Source organism: Oxyura jamaicensis, chromosome 9 (assembly GCF_011077185.1).
Source record: "Oxyura jamaicensis isolate SHBP4307 breed ruddy duck chromosome 9, BPBGC_Ojam_1.0, whole genome shotgun sequence".
Classification (NCBI taxonomy): Eukaryota; Metazoa; Chordata; class Aves; order Anseriformes; family Anatidae; genus Oxyura; species Oxyura jamaicensis.
The window spans coordinates 24,411,095-24,424,510 of record NC_048901.1 but is presented as its reverse complement, the minus strand read 5'-3'; the positions used below and the strand labels follow the sequence as shown (position 1 = coordinate 24,424,510).

General features: G+C 43.2%; 1 protein-coding gene across 3 annotated transcripts in view; it reads left to right on the top strand.

Moving 5' to 3' along the window:
• Positions 1-13,416, top strand: part of LEKR1 (leucine, glutamate and lysine rich 1) — a 49,413-nt gene that overhangs the window by 27,890 nt on the left and 8,107 nt on the right. For all 3 annotated transcript variants that reach the window (XM_035334267.1, XM_035334266.1, XM_035334268.1), the window contains exons 6-8: positions 10,664-10,745; positions 12,098-12,175; positions 12,463-12,666. In XM_035334267.1, the coding sequence (XP_035190158.1) occupies positions 10,664-10,745; positions 12,098-12,175; positions 12,463-12,666 (364 nt within the window). The remainder of the gene's footprint in view (positions 1-10,663; positions 10,746-12,097; positions 12,176-12,462; positions 12,667-13,416) is intronic.

Here is a 13,416-nt window from a genome sequence, read left to right as displayed (position 1 = left end):
TCGTACTGCAAAGTGTTAATGAGCTAAAAGCTAAGCAAGTCAATGTGTTATGCGAGGCATTCTTTTTAATTTTTATTAGTAACAAAATGTATCAGTTACTTAATAATAAATCAGTTATTAATAAGCAATAAAATGTGGATATCCAGGAGTTTTCAAGGCGAAAAGACTGCAAGCTCAGGCATTTTTGTTCCTTGCTTTCTGAATTGATCAGTAAACCACAAATCCATACGCAACTGAAGAGGTCTGTCTACACAGAGCATATTACTGGATAGGGGTAATAAAGCTGGATGACTCGGTGATGATAAAGATCTATTTCTCTTTCTTTTTGAAATAGAAAGCATAATTTTATTCATGAAACAAAAATCAAATATAATGTTATCTTACCATTGTACAAAAATCAACTAATAGGAACAAACAACACATTTTTATCGTCTCGCTTGATCTAAGTGAAAATCAATTCCAGTTAGTAGGTTTACACCAGGCAGTCGGTGTGTATGAAATCAGTCTGATCGAGAGGGTCCATGGCGTTTGGTTTTCTTTTTCTTCCCTCCCCCACCCCCCCACAAACTATTGAAGACAATATCCCTTTTTGGTTCAGTACTGAAGTAGTTCTGTGCTACAAACAATTATGAGGATTCTTATTTTGTATATTTCTCGTGAATTGTAAATTATTGCATGTTTCATATGATAGCAGTCATTTGCAAGAGCTGAAACTAAACCGTAGTTTCTACTATTGTTTCTTGGTTCTCCTGCTTCTCGTGACTTTATGAAAATTACCTCCGTGAGTTATATTTTGCTGAAGAGGTGATTCAACTGCTGATCTCGTTCCACTTTTCAGAGTCATGATGCATCATCTGGTTAGCTAGAGATGATGGGTCTTGAAGAATTCTCAGCCAAGGGCAAAGTCTGGTGAATAACTGTCTAATCAAACAGCCGGAAAAAAAGAAAAAAAAAAAAGAAAAAACACGATAATGCCTTCTGATGGCGTCATTGTCTATATTCCTGGGCTTGGGAGCAATGGAGGAGTTGCAATAGCACATGCTCCTAAAAGATAGGAGCTAATATCTCTGCTGTCGCTTTTATTGCCAGCCTAATCCTTTCCTTCACTTAATCATAGATAGAGAATATTTTTTCTTCACAAGGTCATTGCATAACCTATTTATAGTTGCAGATTTAACCTCTGTATGGGTTTAAATTGCTGGCTGTGCACATGAAATCTGTCTTTTAAGGCTTTTGATGCTACTGCTTGATAGTCTATTTAAGTTACTAAATATAAACTTAGCAGTGGTCTGCTGACATAATAAGACTAATGAGAGATGATAGAAAAATGCAGGCAGCTGTAGGAGTAGCTGGGAAGTTTAAGTGGGGAATGTTAACGCTCTCCGTGGAAAGGAGGAGCGGTATTTTCATGTACATGAAGTGTCTATAACAGCACTTTAAAGACTGCTTTGAAAATCCAAAGAGAGAATAGTTTCCTGTAGTTTTAGGTAGGCTGCAGTTCAAGTATCCCCTATTCATGCCACAAGTACTGTTGAAATATTTTTCTATTAATTCCAGCTGCGATACTAAGAATGTGAAGGGCCGGAGCTGGGGAACGCAGTTGGGTGTTTGAACAGGCTGTGACGAACGGGTTAGACCAAGCAATGGCTCATTAGTGCTTTTCAGCAGTCTTTTGAAATGGAAGAGGAAATACGTGACTGTGATGGAAGGAACAGAGTCCTCTTCTCTCCAGCGAGGTGCCTGGATAGCGCTGTGCTGGAGCGTGATTTCCTTACGGAAGAAGGGCCGCTCTTCACCCCTGCTTCAGGAAAAGCAGGAATCCTTGCTGAAGGAAATCTATTGATCGTATTTTGTTTCATCTGCTTGGCCTAAGCACTGACAAAAATACCTGTCTCCAAGGAATTACTGTCAGAACTGTTCTTACCTTCAGTTCTCCTAGCCAATAGGTAAGTAACTCAGTGTTTAGGCTCAGTTTTGAGACATAGGAGAAGGTCTGTGGGAACAATTCTGACTTGCACCCAATTACCTCGGTTTTGAAAGGGCAGGAATGTATGCAGAAACTCGGGGTTAAGGGCCAAATCCTTTGAGACGTTCAGCAAATACCATCTAGGCAGCGTCTGACTCCAGAAGCACGTCTGATGTGACACTGGTTAATGTGTCCTGTGGAGCGGGATGGAGAGGGAGCAGGGTGAGTGGAGATAGCATTGTCTCTGGAAATAAGCACATCATAAGGTCTTGGAAAAGACTGCCACCACATTTGTGGTTTGTTCTTTTCAGGGCACTGAGGGATGCTATATCTGTACACTGAAAAAATGAGAATCTGGTCCCTTCTCTTGCTTTCTTTACTCTCGTTTTATATGCGAACACGGAAGAGCTGACGTTCTAGTTCAGATCAGAGGTCCAGAAAGCCTGCTCCTGGCAGTGGCCAGTAACATATGCGTAGGCAGATAAGAAGCAGGCACTCCTCTTCTGGCACATCCTCCTGGTTCCTGGCAGCTTTTAGTGATTTAGAGCCTTCCTGGTGGCACTGGTCAGGCCTCCAGAAGGGATGTCAATCTACACGGCTGGAGCCCGTCCCTCTGCTCTTTCCAGACAGGCTTGTGCCTGTGAATCTCTAATGCAAAGTGCTTTATTGTCCATATAAAAATATTTTTTTAGAGAACGCAGTAAATGAAGTATTATAAATAATAGCAAATAGTTCCATTCCATGCAGGCAAGGATTTGAGTATTTAGTTCTCTTCTCTGGTTCCCTTAAAAAAATATAAAGCAGGGTGAATTAGTCTGACAGTATTTTTGCATGCATATATTTCGTATTTGTCACAGCTTCTCTACAATGTGTATTAAATAAATGTACTTAAAGTATCTGTAAAGTGTACACCCTAATTTGCTCTACCATTAATATTCTAAGAAAATTTAAGTGTTCTGCCCTCTTTGACACGAGTGATCAGCCAATATTCGGGGCCTTGTGGGCTGCCACAGGGAGCAGAACTGGTGATGAATGCAGGTAGTTCGGTGCGATTCTGTTTGTCGCTGAAGAAAACCTGCCACCTCCCTTCCCCAGAACAGCAGAGGAATTCAGCGGCAGGAGCTGGGCTCCAGCCACGGGCCAGTCTCTCAACCGCTTTCTCCATTGCCAGCTCCTGCCTTCCCTGCTCAACCACCCGGTGTTTCCTCACCCTGCGTCTGAGCTCCTGTTCCACCCGATCCAGTCTGTGCCTGAAAGCTGAACTGCTGCTCGCCGTTCCCGATGAGGGATGCTTCTCACAGCCAGCACCCTCGGGGAGGTTTCAGTCAGGCCCAGCACAGCAAATATTATCTTGGTCTCAGACAGCCGGGGAGCGGCTCACGGAGTGCTTGTGTGCAAGAGGATTTGAGCCAAGTCTCTGAAACAGATTGTTCCTAAAATGAGATTAATCGGACAAAGGAAACCATGTCGTGGTATCGTGGTGAGAGCTGGGCTTGTCTGTAAGTGTCCGAAGGGGAGGCAGGAGAGTAGGAAGGGGCGTGCAGTAAGGCAAGGGACATCGGCTGCAGCCTGGGGCTTCAGGCTGGACGTCAGGAGCAGCTTTGTCAGCAGAGCATAGCACAGGCAGAGGCTTCCAGGGGCTGAGGGAGCCTCCGTCCCCAGAGCTCGGCAAGGCTTGGCTGCATAAACCCTCAGGCCATCTCTGCTGGTTTTGTCAGCAGCAGGCTGCGCCAGCAGCCTCCAGAGGTCCCTCCCAGGCTGAGCCCGGCTGAGTCACGCTGCGAACATCATGAAGCTTGGTAAAAACAAAAATACTTCAGTCTGCGATACCTGCACCTCGCTGCTGGTACGTGTGTGGGTATTTCTGGTCAGCGGGACTCGAGGGCAACGTGTGCAGCCTACACAGCCTTTCCGCGTCTCAGGGAGCGTGAAGGGGGCTGCCCCAGCAGGTCTTTCTCATCGGTGACCAGTATAATGAGTCAGAGCTTGTTGTCTTTAAACCAAAATATCTGCCAGTTTTTTTTTTTTCCCCAAAGCAAGCTTAGATGAAGGGAAAACAAAACTACTTTTTCCCTGTGCTGTTTTTATGTCCTGTAGTGCAGTGATGTGGTGAAAAGTGGCAGTCGCGCTTGTTTTGGTACAGCTTGTCTGTTCCCAGACGGGCAGCAGGAAAGGGGCCGTGTTTCTGAAACGGGGAGCAGAAAATCTTCGTAGGCACGCATCTGTTCTTAGGTAGGCACAGTCATTTTAGACCAGAGACTTGGTGGTACGGGGTACATTCATTCCGTGACCAGCACTGAGGTACAGCTGAGCTGTGAGTTTCTGCCCGCCAGCCCCTGAGCTGAGCTGGTGCTGCTACGGCAGAAGGGGCTTGAGCCGTCCCTGGGGTCTGCGTGTCTACGGCAATGGGTTTGTGTGGTGCCCAGGGGCCTCTCCAGAAACTGAATTACTGGCAGGTAGTCTTCCTTTTCTTACGTGTGCAGAGGGCACTGAGCTTTTACTTAGATGAAACCAAACTTTGCAGAAAGTATTTTTTTTTTTTAGTAGGATTTGCAGGAAAAGTAGAAAATTACATAGCTTCATCATGCATGCTTCTGAACTGATATCATTGTGAATCTGTTACAAATTAGCCGGAAAATTGATGGCTTCCAGAGTGGCTGCTTACCCAACGTGGGTGTAGTTCACAATGGGTGGTTGTCTTGTTTCTTTCTTTCTTTCTTCCTTTCCTTTTTATTTCCTTTTTATTTTTTTATTTTTTCCTCTGAAGACTTTACTAGTTGTTGCTATTTGCAAACCAGAAACTGGAACCTTCACTGAACACCGTGCCATTGGCTGGGCATCTGGAAAGGATGCAAACTGGGTGGCTAAATTTCTTAAACCCATTTCCAGGCCGACTCCATGGTCTCTGTTCTCAGCTGTCGACTGTGTATCTTGGAATCTGCCCAAACAGGAGGAGACTGTGTTTCTCCTGTGAAACAGGAATTCAGAACACCAAACTACTTTTGATGTTATGAAAAATTACTCTAGAACTAAGATTTGTGTCTATGGTAAGATATAATGTGACTCACAAAGACAGATAATGGTAAACACAAACAATATTGAGATATATTTGGACTGAAGATTCTTCAAAATGTGATGCTACTTAAAACTTTACAATGAGTATCAATATTACAAAGCAGGAATGCTTTTTGTTCCGTGTTTTACAATAAGCTTTATTTTCCTTACTGGAGAATGCTTTTACAGAAGTATTTGAATATAGTGTTTTATTATTCATTAAGTTTTCAGCTGAAGTTTCCATCTGTGTTAGCATTCCACTTACTAGTTTTCTCAGCGTTCCTGTGTCCTTCAAACTTGGTAGAAGTCTGTGTTACGTAGTCCCTGTGGGTGTGGGTCTGGTCCCTCAGACTTTCTACTAACAGCTCCTGTTGACTTTGGTGGGAACTCTCTCTAGAGAAGACTTGCAGAAACCAGCTGTATAATTGAATCCATTTATTCCCTCATGAGAAACGCCTGTCCAATGCTCAGTCATTATGAAAACTTCTCTAAACAAATTGAGTACAAGAAGAAACAGAGCTGAAAGACCACCCAAAGTACCAGAACCAAAATAAGCATTATCCTTTTCCTTTTTTCTTGACTTGTGTCCATACTGTCACATCTAGGAAAAGGGGGGGGGGGGGAACACACAAAAACCAGTTGTTTATAATTGCTCAAAATCTTCTATAATCATAGAATTAAAAAAAAAAAATCATCAAAATCAGATGTTTGTGAAAAGCTGCTCTGTAGCAGCCATCCCCTTGCAAAGAAAGGCAAAGGGCTTTCTCCTTTTTGTGTTGTTGATCTACAATAATTTGATCTTTACTTAATCTGTTTTAATAAAGCAGTCACATTGCAGCAGAGTTTGTTGTTGTGAATTTTAGATCATTCCCACATGTTTTGTCTAACATCTGCTTGGTGTTTGAAGCCAAAGTTTCCCCTTTTTCTGTAGGCATCCAGAACCATTTGCTTCTTAAGCCAACATCAGGATGAATGACAGGAAATTAAAGTTGAATTATGTAGCTTTGGAGAAGTGTACAGAACAATACATTACAACAGAATACCCGCTCGGAGAAAATAAAGTAAACGAAAGCAACTGCAGGTGGTCTAATCTGTCCTTCATGTACTTGGCCATGACTTCTCGTCCTTGCAGAAGGCCGTGGTGCCAGCGGAGAGCTGACACATCACGGCCTGGCCCGGGGCCTGTTGTGCAGTTCTTGGTGCAGACAGCAGGACTTGGGTAATAACTCAGTGACTGCATGACTAGCATGGCTGATTACAGTGGGGGTTTTGTCATAGTCGTTTTTAAAGCAGCTGAGGGGAAGTTTTGGCTAGAACACTGTCACACAAACACAGATTCTGAATAGCAGTACGTTGGTGGTGGTTTATCTCTAGGGGTGCTGTTCAACAGCAAGCTTGGATGCTCGGTGGCTGGGAACTGAGGGAAAATGTGGTTGGCCTGCCAGGCAGAAGACTGGAACAGTGAGAGGGCACTGCGAGATTATAAACCATTGGTTCTGTGCTTCTGACAAGCAGCTATGCTGTCCTCACCACTTGTCATGGCACCCGTACCGTCATTCCTGGGGCAATGTTGAGAGCAGCTCCGCGGAAGAGCTTCAGAAGCCTTCCCTTTAATCAGCTGTCCCCTTGTCTAAGCAGGAAAAGAGCAGGTACCAGTCTCCAAGTCTTCTTCCTGCTAAGAGTCCAGGTCAACAGTCTTCAGCTGTTTTTTATTGCTGAGCGCTTGTCCTCGGTCATACCCCGCTTAAAAGTGATGCTATGTGGAATACCGAGAAGCTGTAGTGTCTGAAACAATATCATTTTTTTTTTCAGGAAAATTCCTTCCTAATGCCTGCAAAGCCACCGATTGCTGAACACAAAACCATGCAGTCATAGCATGGTGAGGAGGGCCGTGGAGTGCAGATGAAAGAAAACGTTGAACCAGGTTTCAGCTGAAGGGTTTGAGCAGGGTTGCGTGTGCTGTTAAATAGGATTACTGCCACCAAGCAGGGGGGCCGGCAGAGAGCTGTGTGAGGAATGCCTCTTCAAAGAGGCGACCGGCTGTTTCTTCCTCGCCTCGAGCTCTCCCAGCCGGCCTGCTGCCGCGCCGCGCCGCGTTTTATGGTGCGAACATGCTCAGGGGCTGCTGCTGCTCAGAGCAGTGTTTTGGGCCGTGTACATGCAGTATCCTGAGAGGCTTTGGCCTCCCCCCAGCCAGCTGCAGGCCCACAGAAGCAGAACCGTGCAGGCCCTTGCTGCTCTCGGTGCTGTGCCCGCACAGGACCACTCTGCTCTTCTGGAGAAGCGGCAGGGACCGGGGCCGTGGGGGTGAGGAGGCCGCGCGGGATGGAGCGCAAATGGAGTTAACTGCTGCCAGACCTCAGCTTGATGTGTGTGTGAGGCTTAGTGTAACTGCTGCCAGACCTTCTCGTTTTCCACTTCTTTTCAATAATGTCGTGGGAAAGCAGACCTCACCACAAAGCTAGAAATATCTTCTTCCTGTGCCGTGAGGAGAGCCTGTCTCCATGGGTTTCTGAGGCTTCCTGCTAGTCAAGGTGCCAAGGCATGGTGTGCTTAGGTAGAGCTGTACCCAGCCAAATCTGGATAATATAAAAGATGCATGAATATTCACTTTTTTTTTGTTTCTATGTAAATAATATCAGGTGTAAATAATACCAGGAAAAGAAGAACACAAAGCATGCAAACAGTGAAGCAGAGTCTTTGAGGCGAGAAGAGAAAAACTGAGCTGGCGGGGCTGGCGAGGCTTCCCACGGGGCAGTCGCTGTGCCCCGCATGGAGCAGGGCTGCGTTTCCCCTTGGCAAGTGCTGCAGCCTGGGGCTTTCGCTCAGAGCTTTCACCTGTACTTCCAGGCATGAATTGCTCACATAATCTCAAGAACACCATTTATTTCTTGTTTCTAAGAAACAGCGTATCATTATGGACTCCTGGATTACCAGATCTGGGACAGGAGAAATTCCACGACCATATGCCGTTTTTCAGTATTTCATTCTGTTAGCATTTTATGGGTTAATACACTGCAGAAGGTAGGAAATTCCTACAGCTGCATTGCAAACATAAGAAAAAGCAAGGACTGGGAGTGAATAATTTTAGACCTTCCCTCCAGTTGTCTGTTCTCATGGCACACTGTTGCTTTCTTACTACGTGTAGTTCTGTGCGGGGCTTTCTAACCACACCATTTATCTGTGTGATGCTGATCTAAGATATCCAGGATGATGAGATATGCTTTTTAAGTTTTCTCATGAAAACTGCTTCTTTCCAATCTGTTCAAAAATTGCATTTTCTGTTGTGTCTCATCTTCCATGGTTGAACTGCTTCAAGGAGACAATAAACAAACTGGGATGACATCACGTCTGAGGCAGCTCACCATGGGCATAGTGGAGAGCTATCAGCATCCCCCGAGTGCTAAAATACATGAATCGAGTAACTCCAGGAGGACCTACAAAGTCCGGATCTGTTGGCTCCTGCCAGTCAGGGCTTGCAATGAGCAACAGTGCTTGCTGTTCTCATACATTTAAACATTTAAAGGCTTTTTTTATTCTTTTTTTTTTTTTTTTCTCCTGAATATCTGCTTACACTCTTCCAGTTGCTCATTTAATTATCAGTGGAATCTCACTGATATGGATCAGAATAGAAGCTGATTCAACGTTAAAGGATTTATTGACATGGCAATGTCTCTAAACAATTACAAAAATAAATGCAGCAGTACTGTGTCAGTATCTTTGTCTTCGAAATGAATAAACACGATGATAATAGTATGTTATACAAAACATATTTTATTTGTTATGTCTTCAGAGGCAGGTACAGAAATTGCTTCAGTAATTCACTTCCATTGACTTTGGCAGGAGCTTGGTCAAACCAGAAGAAATTTTAACTCTCTCTTATAAAGAAAAATTCTTTATAAAGGCTGATTGTTTGGGAAAACATTGTGCTAGTACACTGTATGAACCTGTGTGTACCCCCACTCTGGGATTACCGTCGTCCCAGTAGTAGCTGGAAATGACTGATATCAAAAAAAGCCCTTTGTTTCAGAAACCTTGTTTCCATTCAAACAGGCATTAGGAAGTTAAGAAAATTAAATGAGTTCCAAAATCACAAATGATAACTTCAACCACATAAAGCATCTCAGAGGATGGATGAGAGAGCTTTGAAAACAGCGTTTGCGCTGTGGATGTAGCTGTTTGCCTCCGCAGAGGCAGTCTGCTCATTTAGCTTGCTGTTGCATTTAGAGGGAAAATCTTGTGTTTTCTTCCATTCCTAGATTTCTTGCAATGTTCTATTGAGCACTTTTTCCTATGTAGTTTATAATGCCGCTTTTTCTGCAGAGGGAACTTTAATTTCAGATCACCCTTGTGTTTTCAGGAGATCCTGCTCTCCTTTTTCATGAGCATATGTAGGTGAAGTGAGAATCAGATAATGTTCATAAAGATGGGAATCAGATTGAAGTGCACAGTGCTATGCCAGTTTATAGGGTTCAAATTGTGAAGTTGTGACTGTGCTCCTGATTTTTTATGGGGCATATTGTGCCACACATGAAACTCTAGATGAAATTTCTTTGGCACGGAGCTGTTTGCGAAGGTTGAGAAGTTTGAGCTATTTGTTATTAAGTTATTTAAGATAAAACAATCTAATACACGTCACCGCGGGATTATAAAGCAGCTTTAAAAAAATGAACAGTTTTACTTGTAATGGGTGAGAACTTTCATTCTGTTTTCACCAGCCTGTATTTTTGCATAGCCCATGCTCATTACCTGTGGGCAGCAAAGTGCTGGGGACCTGTGCTCCAAGAGCAAGCTGATGGCCACCTCTCCTGCAGAGCCCTGCCTGGGGAGAGCCCAGGCTCCTTACAGGGCTGGAAGCTAATAAAGCACTATGTTGTCTGCCAGGAGTAAGTTTGTCACTTCTTCACTGAAGTGAGCCTGTTCAGAAGGAGTGATACTTAACAGCGCTTTCATCTTTGCACTGTATTTTCTTTAGAAGGCTTCTTTTTTATTTTTCCAAGTGGAAAAAAAAAAAAAAAGGGTAATTAATGGTACAGATGAAAAGGACTAGGATGTATACTGAAAAAAATGCAACGAATGATTGGAACTGGTCGGTGATGTGTTCTGAAAGATAACATTTAGCTAAGAGAGTGTAAGACAAAATATATAGTAGCACTAAGTCAGCGTCAGTATTTTAGATGAAGTAGCATTAGTGGCTTATTTTCCTATCCACCTTCCAGGCTTCTGCTCAGCATTATGTACAAATGCGTGTAAGATTGAACACATTGGTATTTACATTTAGTTGAATTTGATGTTTCCTGAGAGAATAAAAAATAACACAGCTTCTTGCTATTCAAGCCAGCCAGTGCCTAAGTATGAATAAAAATTGGAAGGCTGTTCTGAAGTGTACAGCAGCGCAGCAGCGCTCCAACCTTTTCAGTAAACATAATTGTTATTCCCAAGAAAATAAAAGCATCTGGCTCGCATGGTTTGCAAGCAGAGGGAGATCAGGTATTACAGATCATCACGCTGCTTGCACAGGGATGGCCCCACAGGGACGGGCGGCTCTCCGGCCGGAGCACACTTGGGCGCAGTGTGTGCTTTCCCCCATAAAGCACGGTGTGCCTGGAAGGGAATGACATAAATGCCGTGTTTCCATTTCAGATTTAACCAACCAAGTAGAGACAACCGGACTCAAGCTGCAGAAAGTAACGGCGGAAATGGACCACTACAAAAAGCTGCTAATGTAAGGTTTCTGTTTGCTTGTTTGTTTTGCCACCGTGCATAAAGCTGTGGCTGGGCACCTGCTGCAGAGAGAGACCTGTTCTGCTGCTTGTCTGAGCGGTCTGTGACGGCTACGGCCAGCACAGGAAATATTTTATATTTGTATTACACAGCCTGTGTTTCTAACCAACTGCCTGAACGCGCCTCTCTGAGCAAGCAGGGCTTGCTTTCTCCAGCTGTGTCTAAGGACACAGCAAAGAGGAGGGTTAAGCGAGCTCAGTCTGACACTTCATGTAACGCACACGTGTAGGAAACATTTGTGAAACCCACATAGCTTCTGGACTGAAAATGTGCTTGGAAATGTTGCAAGTTGGGGATGGAGGGAAGGGTGCAGTAGAGCTCATCAGAAATGTTAGTATTTAATCAGTGACTTTTTATTCCTGAAATGTAAATTTACTGTATTCCCCATGCACCAGTATGTTAGGATTTGTACTTTTACTGTGTTGTATGATTTAAAATAAGAGAACACAAAGCCTAAATTAACAGAGAAGAAAGAACATGTCACCAAACACTTGTCACCCCCGCAGAGCGGATGGCTCACTACTGAAAGTAAGTGTCACTGCTTCAAATATGAAGCTAGAGGGTAGGGCATGAGCATGGACAATCTTGAGACAGAGCTATCATCAATCTTTTTATATATTTTCCTGAAATTCAAAGAAGGATTCTTGTATGATGCGTACTGTCTGTTCTCAGCCCCTATACTCACAGGGGCTGCTCATAACGCAGTTGCAAATATTTGGAATGCTTAGCAACAACGTATTTTAATGATAATACAAGTGTTATGTACGAAAAAAAGATTTCATGATCAGAGTTAAATAAACAGTACAGTGTTTCTAAATGTAATATTTAAATTTCAATGTAATATGGGTGTAATTTAATAAAATAACATATTCCGTATCTGTTTAAGCATAAATATGAGGCTTTACCATGGTTATTAATTGGTGAAATGATGACATAATGAGAAGTAACCTTCAAAGTTTCCAGACCTCCTGCATACTAAATTGTTATTTGTTCCTTTTTGTTCATATCTTGCTTGAAACATTCATCAGTGTTGCACGCGCCCACTTTCTTGTTTGCAACAATAAACTTTTTGTGAACCTGGGTTGGGCTGAGTTTACGCTGCAAGTATAAGCTGTGTTATTAAAAATGCTAGCTGGAATTTATGGAGTTCTTTTGTTGTCGTTGTTATCTGCATTTTACTTAAATAGAAAATGCAAGTTAGATAATAGATTAATTAATGATGTTCAGGTTATTGCATGAGTAAAGGCTGTCATTGCTTTGGACAAATGCACTTTTTTTAAAACATTTTCTTAGGGTGAAGTCAACAGAACTCGATGTCTGTCAAAATGAGCTGAAAAAAATGAAATATGAAAATGGAATTTCTGAGTCAAGGTAAATGCTGAAACTGTATTTCTTGACAGGTACATTTCTGAGCAATAAGAACAAAAGTTTTATGTTATGGTTTTAATGCAGCTTCTATACAATCTTTTTTTCTCGTTTCAGTTTCTATTTTTGTGTTCAAGTCACTAGATTTAACTTCATAAAGAATGAATACTTTTTTTTGTCAAACGTTTTCTGTTCCAGGTGCAGCTTATTTCATCTGCTTGGTTTCTGTCTGTAAATGAGGATGTGATCACGGTGATGTTGATACTGCTTTTCTCTTTTCATTTCATCTGTAGACTTACAAAAGAGCTCAAGGAAAAGGAGGAATCTCTACTGATTTCCCAACAAGTATGCAAACATTTACAGGAAGAGGTGGCTGAGAAGGAGAGGAGAGAGGAAGATCTAAAAAGAAGAACCAGCCGATCAGAAAGTGAACTGGAAACACTTAAAGCTCTTCTTCGACAAACAGAGGAGGAGGTGGTGATGTTGAAGCAAGAAAGGTAATCAGAGCTGAGTCACCACAGATAATCGCTATGTACACTCGCCTAGGTTTTCTTCTTGGAAATCTGTAAAAAGTTAAGCATTCCTCCTCTGCCAGGTCCTCGCCCCTCTGGCTGTTACTGGAGCCTGGCTACGGGCACTGGGCAGACTGGGAGAGAGGCGCAGTGCCCAGCTGTGTCCTGCCCCTGCCCTCGGCCATCTGCTCCTACAGGCAGGACAGCCCCGAGCCCTGTCCCAGAACTCTGGAATTCATTGGATGGGGTTCTTAAACTATTGGAGTATAGACAAAAGCTGAATGGAAGAAATAATGCCTATAAAGAAAAAATAAAATAGGAAAATAGAAACCCAGCAATCCTGCTTTGCAATCCAGGGCAATCCTGCTCAACCTTAATCAAAACACCTATTTACTGCCGTTGTTATAGCTGCAATTTGTTATGTGAGCTTGTAGAGCAAAAGCCCTGGAGACTTTAAATTCTTGTAACTTGTGTTATTAGCAACTTGCAAGCGGTAACAATGCTGTAAATACTGCAGCGTGGCAGGTTATTGGGTATGGCTGAGAATCCAATGAAGTGTATGGACAGCTTCCTGACAGTCTAATCTCATTCTGACGGTCCTCAGCTGCTGACAAAGCCAGCCTTTTCCCTGTAATTGCTTTTCAGATGGGGAAAACAAAGCACTGAGCTGCAGAGGCTTGTTGCTTCCTGGAGTGGTATCCCAGTGCCCTTGTTTTAGACTTCTCCACTTATCAA